Below are 18,705 nucleotides of genomic sequence, written 5' to 3' on the forward strand. Positions count from 1 at the left end.
TTTTCACTAACATTTCACGCAGTAGAGAGTTTTTTTAAGAATACATGGTCAGAGAAGTTAGGGACACGCAAGCTTTCTCAAGCATAAGAATTCAAGGTTCTTTTATTCTCCTCAGACTTTCCAGGTAAATTGATTTTCATGGGTGTTAAAATAATGGTGGGGCGAATTCCTTTTAAAAAAAAATCTAGCAGTTTCTGTCAAACTTGTATAGTACGTTTTAAAATTGTATTTTGGACCAAGTACAAAACACACCTAACGCCACAAGGGCACAAAAATATGCACCACTAACTATAACTGTGGGGGGCTCTGTGTGGCTGTGTGTGGGGGGCTCTGTGTGGGTGTGTGTGTGGGGGGGCTCTGTGTGTGTTTGTGTGTGTCATTTGCGAGAGATAAAGCTAGTGGCATTGTAAATGACAATGCCATTTATTTATGTTAAAAAAAACATAAATAAAAATAATGTCAAGAGAATGCCAATAGCTCTAACTTTAACAAAGGCAAAACCATTGCATTGTAAATGCTTGTTTGTAAAGTGCTTAGCTGTGGATTTGGTACCCTAGCTCAGCCGGCATCTAGGGAAATCTAGCACACCTGTACATTTTTGAAAACTAAACACCCAGGGGAATCCAGGATTGGGTGACTTGTGTGCTTCTCACCAGGTTCTGTTACCCAGAATCCCTTGCAAACTTCAAACTTTGTCCACAAAAGTTTTGGAATCTAAGAGGAGCCACAAACTCCCACCAACCCCGCATTCACCCAAGTGTACCAATAAAAATGGTACCTCACTTGTGTGGGTAGGCCTAGTGCCCATGACAAGTAAGAGCCCAAAATGTACTGTGGAGACTTCAAAATTATTGATTACAAAAAGATCTTGTTTTGCGAGGGAGCCACCTGCATTTTTAATCCCGGGCTTAGCAGCCATCTAGGGAAACCTACCAATCCCAGGCATTTTTGAAAAACTAGACACCCGGGGGAGTCCAGGGAGGTGTGACTTGTGTGGATCCCCCAACATTTACCTACCCAGAATCCCCAAAAAACCTCAAATTCAGCTGATCAAATCAATTTTTTTCTCACATTTCTGTGCTTGAAAGTTGTAGGATTACCAGGCTGACACAAATGTTCTACCACCCAGAGTTCCCCAATGGCTCCCAATGAAAATGGTACCTCACTTGTGTGGGTAGGCCAAGTACCTGTGACAGGCAAGGGCCCAAACCTATTGTGGAGACATCAAAAGTATCGATTACAAAAAGTCATTTCTTTGCGAGGAAGTGACCTATGTTTGTGATCCCGTGCTCGGCAGCTATCTAGGGAAACCTAGCAATCCCAGACATTTCCAAAAACTAGACACCCGGGACAGTCCAGGGAGATCTGACTTGCATGGATCCCCCAATGTTTTCCTACATTTCTGTGTGGGATCACTATGCTGGCACAAATGTCCTACCACCCAGCGTTCCTCTTGGTTTACAGATAAAAATGATATCTCACTTGTGAGGGTGTCCAATGCAGAATCGCCTACAAATGTATATTATAAAAATATAGTGCTTAGAGTTCGCTGTGCTATCCCCTCAATGTCTATGTTTTTGGCCCTTCCTAGTCGCAGGCCCTTGGCCCACCCACACAAGTGAGGTATCATTTTACCCAGGAGACTGAGGGGAACACTGGAAGGTAAGATATTTGTGCCAGCACAGTGATTCAAGACAGAAATGTGAGGAAATTGTGATTTTTATTAGTTACATTTGCGGTTTGCAGGGTATTATGGGTAGGAAAACATTGGGGGTTCAATAAAATCCATACCTCCCTGGACTCCCCCGGGTGTCTAGTTTTCAGAAATGTCCGGGTTTAGTAAGTTTCCCTAGATGTCCGTCGAGCCTGCAGCCAAAAAATTAGGTGCCCCCCTTGCACAACTTGCTCGTTTTATGATAGATAATTTTGATGTCTCCATAATATATTTTGGGCCCTTCCCTGCCGCGGGTACTTGGCCCACCCACACAAGTGAGTTACCATTTTTATCAGGAGACCTGTGGTAACGCTGGGTGATAGTAAGTGTGTCAGCCCAGTGGCCCCACAACTTCCCACCAGGCATGGCCCGTGCCGGGCGTTATACTGGGGCGGTGACATCAGGCAGGGGAGGGTCAGGGTGGGGGGGTTGTAAAATGCAGGATATGGACCATTAGAGTTAAGTACCAAAAAAAAAACAACAAATTTTGTTGCCCACGCTGCATCGCCAAATGTGATGCAGCGTGGGCAACGAAATTCGTTCGGTACTTACCTCTAATGGTCCATATCCCGCATTTTACAACCCCCCCACCCTGACCCTCCCCTAAATTTGAGGTTTGCAGGGGATTCTGGGTACCAAAACGTTGGGAAATCCACACAAGCCATACCTAGCTAATATATACCAGTTAACAGTAAGGCAACCAGGACATTATCATCCCCAGCCTATCCTAACGTCACCCTGCACATTAGTATTAATCAATATCTCAACATGTAGCATGCTAAGGAGGGCCCTTCCAGCAGTTGCAATGAATCCCCTCTGGTATGACGTGGTATTGTTAGCAAAAGAGAAGGAACCCGCTAGATCAAACAACATGTCCTCAGAACATCAGGTCAATAACTCACATCCTAGGCCTAATGACTACATCTAATCATGTTGGCAGCAGATTCAAGTCTTTTAGTCTTGGGGGAGAGCGGCCACTGCTATTCCTTCTGACAAGAATGCTGTTGCTGACCCCAGATAGCCTTGAAATTGACTTCTCTTTCTGTCACATTAATGGACAGCTTTTCCATATCTGTTAGCCTCCACAATCGTGCACACCAATATGTGAGTGGAGGGGGGTAAGTTTGATTCCAATGAGAGAGACCGTCAGTTTGGCTTCTCATAAACAGTTCAATAGTACAATTTTGTCAGCTCCAACTTGAAGTCGCAATGTCGTGGCCTCCCCCCCAGTGGGATAATATCAATAGTCAGCTGGATTAGGTAGCCTGAAATTTCCCGTGGTCTCACCTTGCCGTCAGTCCAAAATTGTGCTATTGTTAGGCAGTCCCAGCATGTGTGTTTCTTATCTCCCAAACCCTGACATCCTCTCCTGCTGAATTTCTGATTGTCATCCTCACCTGATGACAACATTTATGTAATATTGTGGGGCATTGGTATCAGCTTATAAAAATTGGAATTTGCTTCCCTGTCCACGGTACTAAATATATTTTCGTGCAAACCAGTCCCAACTTTTAGGCAATCATTTTCAGAGAGTTTTGTCCCTTTGTGGTGTTCCCATCTGTAACACTTGTATTTTTTATCAACTGTTTGTGCTTCTATCTGGAGTGCATATAGCTGGGAGAGAACTCCCTTGGAGCCAGTTGTACACCATAAATAACATTGCTCAAACAGAGGACGCGCTCTGTAAGCTGCCTCCTTCAGCTCAGGGTATTGTATCCAATGCTGGAGCTGGGTATAAGAGAATCGCGCCACCTCCCCCACCCCAAACCCTTGTTTACTTTCTTGAAATGTTTCAATCCTGCCCCGGTGGAACCATCTTCTTCCCCTACTGAGAAGGACCATGAGGTAAAGGCCGGTGTGTAGAAAGGGTCGAAGCTAATAGATGTTGTTATGTGTTCTCTTAGGCCCCTGGGAAGGACATGAGAATTTTACATGCTTACGATTAAAGTTGGCATCTTTTTGTAATCGTTGTCATTTGACATACATTACTGTATAGATGTGTGTGGTGAAGGAATGGTGGATACAGGCAATTGTTTGGTGACTGCATCCCAGACTAGCAGGGTCATAGCCGTAGAGGTGCTTAGGTAGATGATGGGTGGGTGTTCCTCTTTAGATTACCACATTAGCTCCCAGAGCGTGGGGCCCACTATAGCCCTATTTATGTGAAGCCATAGATTCTTAGACTCCTTTGAACTCCATTAGAAAATCCCCCTCAGTTGAGCTGCTTGATAATATACTTTAAGAAGCGGCAACTCCTCCATTAGGGTAGAGGAGCATCGCCCCACTGCAAATTCAAGCTTAAAAAATAAATTGATAAAAAGACAATTTTATTATCATTTTATATTTCATCCTGTCAGCTGCCAGCCAAGCTGACTGAGCATCTGAGCCAGTCTTAGGGCAGAGCAGACCTATCCTGACGGACAGAACCTGCAGTAGGGTGAGGAGAAGTGGTGGGTACTGCAAATGCGCATGTCATTTTGGCCGCTGTCTTAGGAAGGCCAAACCGACATGCACACTTAGATCTCTCCAACCTGAGCTGTGTTGCACAGCCAGGTGGAGAACAGGAAGGGGCTCCCAGTCCCAGTGTGAGCTCAAAACCATCCCACTCACACCAATTCTGAACTTATATCATGCTGGTAAAGGTATTAGCTGCATGGGAGCAGTATCTGGACTGGCCTAAGGGTTGGGAGTCTGGGAGCCTGTGCAGTGCACCCACATGGACTGCCAGGAGTCGGGACTCGGGACCCAGCACAGTTGCGTCATGTGTGACTGCAAGGGCTGCTTGAGGCTAGGGAGTCATGCTGAGGACCTGACTGGTTATTTGGCAGCAGCTATGTATCTGAACACTATTCTTTTTTGGGGAATTTGTATTGTGCAGAGCAAGTTTCATGTTTACATCTTGTTTCCTTTACCACACGCGCTGCTAGCAGCATTCTCTGCATAAAGCAGATGAATTTGAGAAGTGACTAATGATAACTACATGCTATGTACAAAGGGAACCCTTCAGACTTGGTAACCACAAATTGAGATATATTATTAAAGGTGACACTAGGAAACCCTTTTCAGCTTTAAATCTAAGAATCAGCAAATTTATATTGTGAGGAAAGTGCCTGTATGCAAAACTTTAAATTGATGTTAATGGTTGTGACTTATCTTCGAGGAAAACATTAAACAGTAGTTTTCAAGACTGATCTCAAGAAAGACATGTCATTGTAAATTACTTGTGAACCAGCTTAATCCCTGATAAGCATCTCACCATTACAATATTCAATAGGAAACATAAGAGAACCCTAGATGCTTTTCAACCCATTTTCAAGTGTCTTCCTCAGTAATCTTTTAGCTCACTTCACTTCATGTAATAGCCCTGCACAGTTGGCTCTTACAACTGCTTTGAATGATTCCCACAAGTTTGTTGGAAATATGGTTGTTGGTTGGCTGGGGTGTAGCCCTGGTCAAGCAGCAGCCACAACCCTAGTCAGGGTAATTTTCTAAGCAAACCCCAAATTATCCTTGGCTCACCCTCTGGTAGCTTAGCCCTGAGCAGTCAGGCTTCACTCAGAGGCAGTGTGCAAAGAATTTGTGCATCACTTCAAACTATAACTCAGTGAAAACACCACACAAAATGATTTCACTCCAGTTTAGAAAAATAGCTCTTAGTTTCATAACTAAACAAGACCAAAACAACAAACATCCAATTAACAGAACAGGAAATATTGTATTTTAAAGTTTATAGTGAAAAATAGCACCAAAAAGCACAAAGCGCTGTTGATGGACATCAGGTCGCACTGGACCAGAACAAAACTACAAGTTCAAGCTGACCGCAGCCGAGCATAGGCCGGCTACATGGAGCCCATTAGGCCAGCTGAACAGAACACTTTAAATTCTGGTTGAGGAGTGTTGCTTGTCTCCCGGTCAAGGAAGTGTGACGCAGCCGAGGCACTGCCTCTCTTTTGAGATGCAGCGAGGCTGGGATGCAAGGTTCTGTTGCGTCAACAACGAGGATCCCATCAACAAGACTTGCGATGCATAGTCTGGTATCATGGATGTGAGGCACAGCAGAGAGGATGCATCAGTTCCGATGAGCAGTGAAGCTGTGAAGTGGAGCTTTGGCATCATCGTTGAGGCTGCTGCCAATGAGGGACACAAGGATTTGTGCCAGGGAAAGTGTTGTGGAGTGTCAGTTCCAAATGCAATGTGTCGGTCCCAAGATGCGGGTTTCGGTGTCGGTACAAGTCTTTTGCGACGGCTCTAATCCACGCAGCAGCAGCGAAATTGCACATCCGCTTGTGGATGTGCTGCTCAGCAGAGAGGATGCATTGGTTCTGCTGGCAAGCACCTTAGGCCAACTTCCAAGGTTCCAAGACTGAGATGGCACCATTTGGCTGGGGAGACTTACAGATGGTAGAGTCGTCCAGGTGCAGATGCAAGATTGGAAGCCTGTTATATCCCTGAGGCTCAGATCAGGAGGTCAGCCCACTAGCCCTTGCAGTCACTCTGGGTTCTGGGTTAAAGAGAGGCAGGTCCTGTCCTTCTCACCCAGGCAGTAGAGCAGCAGACAGCAGATCAGCACAGCAAATCAGGAGTCCAGCAGAGTTACAGTCTTTCAGCAGCAAAGCAGTCCTTCTTACCGGCATTATATCCACATGTGCTGAAGTGGTGGTGATGTCTGAGGTTCAGCACATATACCTTGTGGTGCCTATGAAGTGCGAGAGGCTTTTAAAGACATGCCTTTGAAGTAAACATATGTCCTCCCTTCCTGCCCTGGCTCCGGACCCACTACAGAGAGGTATGCAGACCTTTGCATGTGGAAAGGACACAGTCTATTCAGGTGTAAGTGAGACTGTGCCCAGCTCTTCCCTCCTATCGTGCCAGAGATGAGCCATTGAGACACACCTAAGCTACCACTGTCTGTGTGTATGTAAGAGGAATACACAAACCCCAACTGCCAATTACCCTCATTCAGGTGATCAGTAACAGGCTACAGGCAACAAATAGTTAAAGCAAGAAAATGCCAAATTTATAAAGTGCCATTTTCAGAATTGCAACTTAAAATCCAACTTCATCATAAGTTTACATTTTAAAATGTGAATCCGGAAACACCAGACTTGCAAGGTTTATCTCTTTACAATTGGAAATCACACTTATAAAATGCAATAAAGCAATCCCATTGTTAATCCTCTGGGAGAGCCAGGCCTTGCAGTACTGAAAAACAAATGTGAGTGTTTTCCACTACTAGGACATGTAAATGTAAAAGCATATGGCCCGCCTTTTAAATACATTGCACCCTAATCTCTGGGTAGTCCAGGGCCTACCTTAGGAGGTGTGACTTATATGTATAAAAAAGGGATGGTTTGCGCCTGGCAGACTCTGCAATGGCAGGTCTGAGACATGGTTAAAGGGCTACTTAGGTGGTTGTCACAACCAGTGCTGCAGGTCCACTAGTAGCATTTAATTTACAGGTCCTGGGTACATGTAGTACCTATTTACTAGGGACGTGTAAAAAACATTACATATGCCAACTGGGGCAAAGCCAATATTACCATGTTTTAGACAGAGAGCACAAGCAAAAACAAAGTCAGAAAAATTGAAGGAGGAAGGCAAAAGGTTTTGGAATGACCCTGCAGAGAGGGCCTTTTCCAACACTTCCCATTATCACAGCTGTAAAAATATTTTGTGATGTGGATGTCGAGTTCATCCTTTAAGTCAGACTAAATAGGTTGGAGAGATAGTAGGATCTGTTTTCCCCTGTCTTTTGGATTTTTGGAGTCAATCGAGGTGAATGACTAGAACATTGTCAGAGAGAGTAATTTGGCCTATGCTTGCATTGGGGCTAATGAGGACCAGAGCATTGTTTTTCCAAATATAATAGATCTGTAAGATGATCAATGCACATTTGAAAAGAACGTGAAGTTATGTGCTGTATTCATTAATATCCTATTGTGACGTACCCTCCAGATGTCTTGAAGACCCAAGTCCTTCAGCCTTTGTTTCAGTTCTTAGACAATGAACCTATATGCAGTGGCTGTATTTGTTCGATCTTGGTGAGGGTCTCCTGTCAGATTAAAGTCACCCATTGGTACTAAATCTCCCTCAGCAAATCCATTAAGACTTATTCTTTTTGTTGAAAGTCATTGAATTTAATAAGAATATATCTTGGTCTCCTGACACCATCTGGAGTGTGTTGTCCAACCCTATGGACCCGGTCAAGACTAATTTGCCTGTGTGTTTCTTTCAGTAGCCCTGCTAATAATTCCTTTAGAAAATCCCATAGACCTGTTCCATCTTCACCCTCTTGATGGTCTCTGAGCATAATTCTCTCCATTCTGGAGTGATTTTGAAGTGTTCCTGCCTAGGAGATGCCATTTCAGCCTGGACTTGGAGGTGTCTAATTGTTCAAAAAGCGACTGATTGGCATCTTCTAGTCATTTAACCTTGGCCTCTCTCTACAGCACCCTGCCCCCACTCTGAGTCTTTATGCAGTGCTGTTAGCAGTGAGGTGGTGCTGCTGCTATGTGGAGAGATGACATTGTGCCCACTCGCGTTGATCCTTCCTGCAAGCGACACTGTTTCAGTGCGAACGGCCCTGTTTGCAATCACAAAAGGGCCAAAAGGTTGATTTCAAGAGCCCAGGAGCTGTATATGATGAAAGCAGCTGCAGCAGAGGGATGTATGACGTTACAACGGGAACTTTTACATCGCATACCATTACAACGCGAATTTTACAACGCAGGATCATTTACAACGACTACCTTTACAACGCATGTCATTACATAGCAGATGCTATTACAATGCATGCAATTACAACGTAAGTATAAGTAAGTATATCATTTTTTAATAATTTGTTAATATATTAATTTTATTTTTTTAATTTATTTATTTATTTAATGTATTTAAGTAATTTTTGTAAAGTAATTTTTAAACCCAAACCTAGCCCTGAAACCTAAAAATACCCCTGTACCCCAAAACCCAAACCTAGCCCTGAAACCTAAAAATACCACTGTACCCCAAAACCCAAACCTAGCCCTGAAACCTAAAAATACCCCTGTACCCCAAAACCCATACCTAGCCCTGAAACCTAAAAATACCCTGTACCCCAAAACCAAAACCTAGCCCTGAAACCTAAAAATACCCTTGTACCCCAAAACCCATACCTAGCCCTGAAACCTAAAAATACCCCTGTTCCCCATATCCCAAACCTAGCCCTGAAACCTAAAAATACCTCTGTACCCCAAAACCCAAACCTAGCCCTGAAACCTAAAAATACCCCTGTACCCCAAAACCCAAACCTAGCCCTGAAACCTAAAAATACCCCTGTACCCCAAAACCCAAACCTAGCCCTGAAACCTAAAAATACCCCTGTTCCCCAAAACCCATACCTAGCCCTGAAACCTAAAAATACCCCTGTACCCCAAAACCCAAACCTAGCCCTGAAACCTAAAAATACCCCTGTACCCCAAAACCCACACCTAGCCCTGAAACCTAAAAATACCCCTGTACCCCAAAACCCAAACCTAGCCCTGGAACCTAAAAATACCCCTGTACCCCAAAACCCATACCTAGCCCTGAAACCTAAAAATACCCCTGTACCCCAAAACCCATACCTAGCCCTGAAACCTAAAAATACCCCTGTACCCCAAAAGCCATACTTAGCCCTGAAACCTAAAAATACCCCTGTACCCCATATCCCAAACCTAGCCCTGAACCCTTAAAATACCCCTATACCCCTAAACCCAAATTAAATAAATGATTAAAAAAAGATAAACTTACCTATACTTACGTTGTAATGGCATGCGTTGTAATAGCATCTGCTATGTAATGCCATGCGTTGTAAAGGCAGTCGTTGTAAAAGATCCTGCGTTGTAAAAGTTGCGTTGTAACAGTAGTCTGTTGTAAAAGATGCGTTGTAACTGCTGTTTCCCGCAGCAGAGCCCACTTCTGAAGCCCAGTCCTTTCACGAGCACCTCAGCAAGGGTATGACCCACAGAAGGCCAACAAGGACCAACAAGTGTAGTTATCATTTTGTTAAGATCAGTGCACCAAGTTGCCAATTATCGAGGTATGTCAGATTTTATTTATTCCCACAGTTCAGACTTACATGTATGTAGAGTGCCAATCGGAACTGCTTTCATAAGAGCCATCTTTGAGGTCACCACTTCCAATGTTGTAGTCTATGAGCAGCAAGGTGTCACTTTCATGTACAAAACACACAAAAGGTGATGGGAGGCTGCTTACAATAAATCTAACCACTGGCAATAGCTCATTGTAGCACTCCAACCTATCATTATTTTGCTCACCGTGCCACCTGAGTTTAGACCTAGCCATATGCAAAGCAGTCTTGACCCTGTTCCTCATGGGAACAGTCCAGTCCGAACTGCCAAGCCCATGCTCACTGTGTCACTGTAACCAAGCAGTACCTGGCTAATGAGCCCATTACTAGGGTAAACCTGGTCCTAGATTGCTTGCGTTCCGGTCCATGGAGGACCTGGCTTTTGTGTGTTTCATGTTTTCGGGTAAGACTCAAACATTTATTTTGCTGTCTTGTGTATTTGGCGGCATCCAATATTGTAACAGTATGCAGCAATGCAGGGGGTTCTATGTGTAGGGTAAGCAGATAAACTGAGTTTCCATCAGAAGGATGCCACACCAATGCCTTCTCTGCAAAGGTCAAGTCTGGGAGCTCAGGTCTAGACCCAGAGGAATTTGCTATGGTGTATATAACTCTTGCACCTAACGTCGTTCTCTCTTGCCATGAATTCTAGTGAGCCATGGTAAGCTATTCCTAATAATCTCAGAGAGTTCATTCTCTTGTTAGAGGTGTGAACCTTGGGCTTCCAGCATGAGTTCTGCTAGTTACACTTGTCTTCCACTCCTCTGCATTGAATGAAATGAAAAGGGCATTTGTAGAACACGTGGCTACCTGAGGGCCTCCCAGCGCATTATTTGAGCTATTTAGAATTGGGGAAGCCAGTGGGGCATTATTGCTTCAGTAAATGTGCTCTGTATGAGCTTGCATTCGCCCCTTAGCCATCAGGCCTCATGCGTCCCCTCTGCAATGTGCAAAGGGGACTGGAAACCTTTATAAATATGCCACTGAATGTAACCTTTGGTTGGTATGTACACATACACAAGCACAGCTTTGAAGGTGTGGGGGATTATCCGAGACACAGTAGTACTTGTATATCTACTTTGCTAAGGTATGTGGGCCTGGGGGGCAACTGTTGATGCTCTGAAGATCTCTGAGATGCTGCACACATACATACCTGTAGTGACTGAATTTAACTTAGGCCCTGATTACAAGTTGTGCTGAATAATAAATGGAATTTGCTACACCTCATAAATACCATTACCCAGGAGTGCGGTTAGTGAGGAATACTAGTATTCTGAATGTTTAAGCTTAGTAATGAGCTATAACATGTGAATTGGTATTTCCAACACTCGGTTCTGCCATTTTCTCTTGATAAATGTCCGCATGTTCGACCTGGGTTGTGGTAATTCTCACACAAACTCATAAATCTTTTACTGTGAAAACTGTAGTGCCCCAGCACAAGTCAGCATTCTTGTGCTGAGCATGTATCTACACTTAACACCCACCCACCACTGATGTCACCGGTCAGGTGACACAGCCTGAATAAAAGAGGCCGAGCCCAAGTGCTCTGGGCCAGTTGCACCATACCTCCAGTGTGTCCTGTGTCAGAGTGATTGCGAGCATGAGGACCTAGGGCCCGACCCTACAATGGCGACGAGGGCGGAGCTGTGCCCAGCGTGTCACAGCACGAAGAAAACTTGATGGGAAAGTGGAAGAGAGCTGCCTACAGCTAAGGCACACCCCCGAGGAAAGGAGCCAGCCGCCGAGAGGCCCGCGGGGCGTGTGTCGAGCCCTGGGCCTGGAAAAGAATGAGAAGGTGACCGGGAGCCCACCCCGCACCTCTCAGGCCTCCTGTGACCCGCCCTGTCGTGGCGGTGCCCCGAGGAAGACAACCGGACCGACCGGAGCCCACCCGCGTTGGCCGCCACTGACCCTGTCATGAAGAGACCAATGCGGAGCCCACCCACGTGGTTGAACAGTCCTGTCGGCCGAAGGTGAGCCCGGGACCAGCACCGAAAGCGGAGCCCACCCGCAACGGTCACGACAATACTAATAGCAGCCGCCTGCTAGCGCCCCCGGGACACATATAAAGCGGAGCCCACCCGCTATAAACTATGAACACTAGCTTTGCCCCCAACAGAGTGAGTGGCGTCAGATATTACCCCCAAGTGAAGCAAAGCCAGCGGAGCCTACCCGCGGCCTGCCTGCAGGGACCTCTGCCCCGCCGCGTAGCGTTTGACTGAAGCTGCGGCAGCGTGAAGGAGCCCGCAGTTTAAAGAAAGCGGAGCCCACCCGCGAGGGGACAGCGAACTCTGACCCCCCCGCCCCCACCCCCCTGCGCAGCCTGTGAGGAATGAGGCCAGCTGCGAGGGGCGCAAAAGCGTTGAAGAGACCGGCCGGGAGACTTGCCGTGGAGTGACAGCTGCCGGTGTTAGTACCCCGCACCCAGGTACAGTACGCACGTAGCTGGCAGTCACAACCCGCTCTGTGGTCCCAGCGCGGCCGCTGCCAAAGCAAAGAAAACCGCAGGAAAGGAGCAAAATACACCGTGACAGCCCCGGCAGCCTTCAGGGAATTGAAGACGCGGGTTGCCGTCGGGCCTTAAAGGAGAAGTAAGGCCCTCAGTGTCTGCAAGCTGCTGGGGCCGATCGGAGCACCGAAGGTGAGGAATGCAGCCCAGAGGAAATGCTGATCACAGGGCCGCGAGCGCAAAAACACAGGAGATGGGGCCGGCAGCATTGGTGAGGCTGCTCTGGCCTCTAGAAGCAAGGCAGTGCATGTGAATGATGTGCAGCAGAGCACCCGAGCATGTGTTGCACAAACAGGCATATGACGCAGCCTGTCAACATCAAACAGTGGAAACATACGAGGAAGCACCTACCAGGCCATGAGTGGCCTTTGCCCTGGGGGAAAAAGATAATAAGGAGCCCAGTCCACGAGAAGCCTGCGCCGGCACTCCTCCAAAGAAACTGAAAGGCATTGGAAAACTCGGTGAGGAGCGAGCCGAGCACAGCACTGGAAAAGTAAGCACCACTGCTATCTAGTGGCCATCTCGCGGAGCTGCACCCCTAAAGTAAAGGAAGCTGCCACAGAACTGAGACACTGGGAACAATAAACTAAGGAGCTCAGGGGCAATCAAGCAGAGACAGTCCCAGGCTGCTGTGCCCTACAGCAAGACAACCAAGGCACCTCTACACAAGCACTACAGTGCACAAAGAAAAGAGAAGCACAAGGAGGCCGCAAGGATTGCACCCAGGACACTGGAGGAGTGCGCAGGAAAGCGTCAAAGAGCACCACTGGACAAGCGAGGGACACTCAAGAACCCCACACCAAGTAGCTGCGCAACAGCACAAGGTAACTGTGGAGTAGCAGCAAGGCCTGCACATATGACACTGCGTGAAAAGGCGCAGGGAAGCGTCAGGCGTGCAGGAAGGTAAATGCACAGCAACGCTGACTACAGATGCAAAAGACGACGGCGCAGGAGCGCGCCAGAAGCGCAAGAACGCAACAGAATCCCAGGAACGCGCCAGAAGCCCCAGAAGCGCGTCAGGAGTGCAGCAACTCCACGCAAGACACACTAAAAGACACTGGCAGCAAACCCAAAGGCCACAAGGTGAAACAAGCCTACGACAAGTAAGGAAAGCCCACAGCCCACAGCCCAGCCAAGAGCGCATAGCCCCCACAAGTGATGCCCAGAGACTGCAAAAAGGCAAAGGACATTGAGTCACAAAGGGAGTCAGATCCAAGCTGCTTAGGAGAAGGAAAATACAGCAGCAGCACAGCACGAGAAGAAAGAACGTACCAAGCTCATCACACAGCCTGAGAAGAAAAACGCGACGGCGCAGGAGTGCACCACAGCGAAAAGAACACCTCAGGAACAGGAGTGCAAGAACTCCTCTGAAGACACCCACAAGCACGCCGCAAGTGCGCCAAGAGAAGTTCCAAAGAATCGCAACCGACCACGCAGAAGCAGCAAGACCAGAAAAAGGTCAATGGAGTGGTGACGCAACCCTCCAGAAGCAACACTTCAGAAGCACCGACGCCACGCCGGAAAAGAACACAGCGATGCCTGGTGGCCACAGGCCATCACTGCAGCAGTATGGCGAAAGTAGAAGCACCACCACACGAACCGACAATGGTTCTGGAACCCAGCACCAGGAAGTGCGAAAGCGCATGACGCAAATGCGCAGCAGTGCGGACAGCACTAGCCCAAAGCAGCAAGTCACAAGGGAACACCCGAAGAGCGCACCCAGATGCGCGCCAAAGCAGCCGAACTGCGACGCAAAGGAAATGGTTGCTCAGACAACCCACAGCAGTGAAAATCAGACACAGAAGCAACCTGACCACTCAGCCTGGTCACAAAGCACGAAGTCGACCAGCAAGATGGTCGCACCACGAATCCTACCTGCCGGACATCGGCAGAGGGGACCAGCACGAGGTCCAAGAAGCTCAGCACCACAAAGCCTACCTGCCGGACATCAGCAGAAGGGACCAGCACGAGGTCCAAGAAGCTCAGCACCACGAAGCCTACCTGCCGGACCTCTGCAGAAGGGACAAGCATGAGGTCCAAGAAGTTCAGACAAGGCGCGGTCCGAGGACATGTACCCACGAACTTCAGCCACACAACTTAATGAAAGCAACAGGAAGATGTGAAGGACGCAACACTAACCCTGGGAGTTGAGCGACAAGAAGACAGTGTCCTAGGACTAGGACAGGACCAGGAAGACCTGTGTGGAGTGAGCGCGCTGCATGGGGAAGCCTGGCCAGAGAATATGAAGAAAAGGGAACCAGGGTACGTCGCGAGAAGAGGAGAAGAGAAGAAGAAAGATCGGAGTGGCACGCCGCCACAGAGGAAAGGAAGAAAGAAGAAGTCAGAATGGCATGCTGCCACTGCAAGAAGAAGCCGCCCCTGTGGAAAGAAGCAAGGTGACAGGCACTGGAACACCTGAGTGCAATGGAAGACAAGTCTGGCAAGGGCACCGGCAGCGCAGACCAAAGACAACCACCGATGAGCCATCCATCCACATGGCGAACGCAGAAGAGAGCAAGATAGACTGTTGGCGACATCTACCTCTGAGGTTGAGCGGAATATTGGATGGCGAGAGTGCTCACACATCCGACTGATGAACTGAACACTCCACACCGACCCGTGGCGACCCAAGAAGCAGAGGCCTCAAGGGACTCTGGTGGCAGCAAGTCCCGCACGGGAGACAGATCTACAGAAGCACGTCTGCAGGACCCAAAGGGATGAAAGCCTCGCGAGCAATGAAGAGAGTCGACAACTCAACCTTCAGGTAGAACTAGGACACGACGTGAGGCTCGTGGAGCACCCTACTCATGGCCCGAAGGGCATGGTGGAGCAACACGACCGAAAACACCAGTCCAGTGGAAACCTGGCAAAGAGGTCCTCCCGGACATCTGGTGAGAGAAGAATACCGGCGAGAGGGGCATCCTAGTGAGAGGGATGTTTGCACCTACTCTATTCACCTGCCAAGAGTCAGCACTAAAGCCTGCCCGGAAACATCACGAAGCCAGAAGAGAGAACAGAACCAGAAGACTGTTGACACCTGTGTCATCCATCTATCTCTCATCACCAACAGAGCGAAGCAAAGGCAGGGCTGAGAACAGCAGACAGACAGCACCGACAAAGAATGAACCTCCAGAACAACTGCGAACCGTGCCACCAAGAACTGCTAATCCTGAACGCAAGAACTATACTGCCTGCGGTTTGCAAGCAGCGAAAGAGACTTGTTTGAAAGCGCAAGTCCAATGTTAAAGTTCTGTGTTTTCTTTCCCCCACATGTTTTTGGACTTTTCTGTTTGGGTTAATTTTTAACCTATTGGGGAGGGATGTAGTGCCCCAGCACAAGTCAGCATTCTAGTGCTGAGCATGTATCTACACTTAACACCCACCCACCACTGATGTCACCGGTCAGGTGACACAGCCTGAATAAAAGAGGCCGAGCCCACGTGCTCTGGGCCAGTTGCACCATGCATCCAGTGTGTCCTGTGTCAGCGTGATTGCGAGCATGAGGGCCTAGGGCCCACAAGACTCTACAAAAACAACTGTTTGCCCGGATGTGAATTTAGCTTGTAATTAGGGCAGTAATGATTGATTGTTAATACGTTGTAATGAAGGACTGACACACTGTTGTCTTCTTTTAACTACAGATATCTATCAGTTAGAGAAAAGGGCGTGGTTGCTAGAATTGGAGACTTTTGCGTATCATTAAACATCTTAAATCAACTCCAAACAGATGATTGCAGGTACAAGCTTCCATATATATGTGAAAAAGCCGCCATTGTCCTAGAACTGGCTAAGGACCCACAACCCCCCACGGTCTCCTCCCTTGGACTGAAGTACACGCGCAGGAGTGGAGCGCCCAGCCTCGCTTTGGAACCGCAAGGAGGGAGTTAAAAGGACAGGGGCAGTGCTCTATTGTGGAGTTTGCAGTCTGTCTGTCTCTTGAACATTGTAACTTCTAGTTCTGAAGACAATGCACTTGAAAATTGTGTGAGAAACATTTAGTTAGAAGTTGTTAACGGCAAGTAATTTACATTTACTTTAAAACAGCCTACTAAAATTGTGAAAAAAGTGTTAAAAAACATTTATTGTAATCTTCTCTTGGCCTGGGCATACCATAACGTCATGTTGGCAGAATGGGTGTGTTAATGTAAGTTCATAAATATTTAATCAATGAATCTCTAATTCCTTGCTTAATTTTTTGTTACAGCATAAAATAAATATTGTGTTCCTGTGGCAGATATGGAATGTCAAACGTCCGTTCCCTGACACTCTACCAAGTTTTAACTCCAGGGCGCCTGCTTTGGAGGGCCACGACCTACCCACACTTTTTTTGATTTTACAATAACTTTTCCCCAACTTTATGTTAAAAGTCAACTGTCTTGGGATGGGTAATTCTGACATTTTAATGCCTCTTTTGAAACTAGGGAGCGTCTCCTGTGCTGTGAAGCCGAGGAAGGGACTCACACCTGAACAGAAACATGCCTTCTTGCCTGAAAGAAATGTAAATGTGCACATTTGGTTAATCTGCAAATGTAAAGGGTGCTTGGAAGGCTTCTGGAAGCTGGTATTGGAGTCACTAAAAGAGTATTTTTGGGAGGTGTTGTAAAGTGATCTAATAAGCTGTGGAGTGCGAACTTTTTAATGGAGAATTATAAGAAAATGTTGCACTGGGTACAATCTGCACACTAATCAGATTTATATTTTTGGGAAGCTCTGTTTACTATCTGAAACCTAAATATTTTTGTGCACTTACATATTAAAGGGGCTTTCAATCACAGACAAGGACTTTGTGACACTAATACGTACATGTCACTAATCTGCACATCACAAAGCAGAATTCCATCATGTGGCTCTCTGGTTACACACAGATATATGCTGTAATTGCATGAACCAACAGACCAAAGGTTTCACAACATAGAATAGTGCATCTCTCACTGATTAGTATAACATGTATGTATTTTTCATTTAAGGTGTGTCTTATTTTACATGCAGTTACTTGTGGTGAAAGACCAACCAAATAGTCATAGAATATTTTGATCTTTTTAGCCACACTTTTCATCCCACCCCCCACAGCTCCCTGACCCTGCTCCCATTTAATTCAGGATCACAGGTCCCTTACTTTTTTCATTCTCTTCAACTGCTGATTTTAGGAGAAAGAGTTCAGGGACACCCAAGGCTAGGGATGAGGTGGATAGGTCATGATGGAAACTAAGCACAAAACTTTGCCATAAGAGATCTGTTGCTCCCATATCAAGGGCTGACTGAAAATCCAAAGCAGCCCAAACAAAATTGTTCAAAGCAGCTACACTCACTTTGTCTTCTATGTCTGTCTCTGTTTGTCTCTTTCGTTCTCATCTATGCATTCTCTGCCTCTCTCCTTCTCTAAACATTCCTATTCCTCCCAGCTCTCTCTCTCTCTTTCATCTGTCTGCCTGTCTCCCTCGCTCCTCAGTCCCGTTCTCTCTCAACTATCTATTTCTCACTCTCTTTCCCTTTTTCTCATCTCTTGCACTAACGTCTCACTTGATCTTTATAATGTATCGGTCTCTCTCTCTCTTTCTCCTGTCTTTTTTCATCTCTCTCACTCTCTCTATCTGTCTCTCTCATGTTTCTCTCTCACTCAGTGTCTCCCTCTGTCTCTCTACATGTCCCTCACCTTCCCTGCACCTCAGTCTCTCTGTCTTCCCATATGTCTGCCTCTCCTGTGGGAGGCATAAGCCTCAATGACCCAATGGACAAATCCACAGCCCTGTAGCACTGCCAGCAGCAGTGCCAACCTTAATGGTCATAGCATGTAGTGGGGCTCAGAGCACCAACAAGATGGCAGAGCTGGGAGCGGGTTTCCAGGTCTTGAGAAGTATCAATATCAGTGCTGTGAGTAGGAGCGACATGCAGGCAAGCCAGATTATGGGACCATGTACTAACACAGCACTCGTATCTTTCATACTTCTCGGACGCTTTGGTCAGCACCGTCCCTACCTCGTTCCCTCATAATTAGGTGCTGCTCATAGAAAATACACTTGAGATTGCCTTACAGCAACCGAGATGTGATGAGAAGGAGTGCAAGCACACACTAGTTATTGGAATTATACTAGAAAGGACACTTATAGTTGCACATGGCAGATATCTTCCTGCAGAGGCACAGGGAGATATGTTGATTTGAGTATAGTTGCTCATAGCAAAGCTGATAACCGTCCAGTCCTAATGTTTTAGCAGGGGCGGCTCTAGGCTCATGGCGGCCCTGGGCAGGGAGCGTAGGTAGGGGGCCCTGGAAGAGGGTGTCCGGGCGGGGCGAAGCGCAGAGGACAGTGAGGAGGGGGGGGGGTCAGGGTGTTTCGAAGTGGAACAGGGGCCGCCACACAAATATATACCCATCCT

At 47.0% G+C, this 18,705-nt stretch overlaps 1 protein-coding gene across 1 annotated transcript in view; it reads left to right on the forward strand.

The window, feature by feature from the left end:
- The window catches only part of LOC147725912 (uncharacterized), a 240,452-nt gene extending 223,348 nt beyond the window's left edge, over window positions 1-17,104 (forward strand). Inside the window, exon 6 of the mRNA XM_086962830.1 lies at window positions 15,972-17,104. Within this exon, the coding sequence (XP_086818956.1) occupies window positions 15,972-16,218 (247 nt within the window). The 3' untranslated portion in view covers window positions 16,219-17,104. The remainder of the gene's footprint in view (window positions 1-15,971) is intronic.
- The last annotated feature ends 1,601 nt before the right edge of the window (window positions 17,105-18,705 follow it).

The sequence above is a fragment of the Lissotriton vulgaris genome, chromosome 3_1 (assembly GCF_964263255.1).
Source record: "Lissotriton vulgaris chromosome 3_1, aLisVul1.2, whole genome shotgun sequence".
Lineage (NCBI taxonomy): Eukaryota > Metazoa > Chordata > Amphibia > Caudata > Salamandridae > Lissotriton > Lissotriton vulgaris.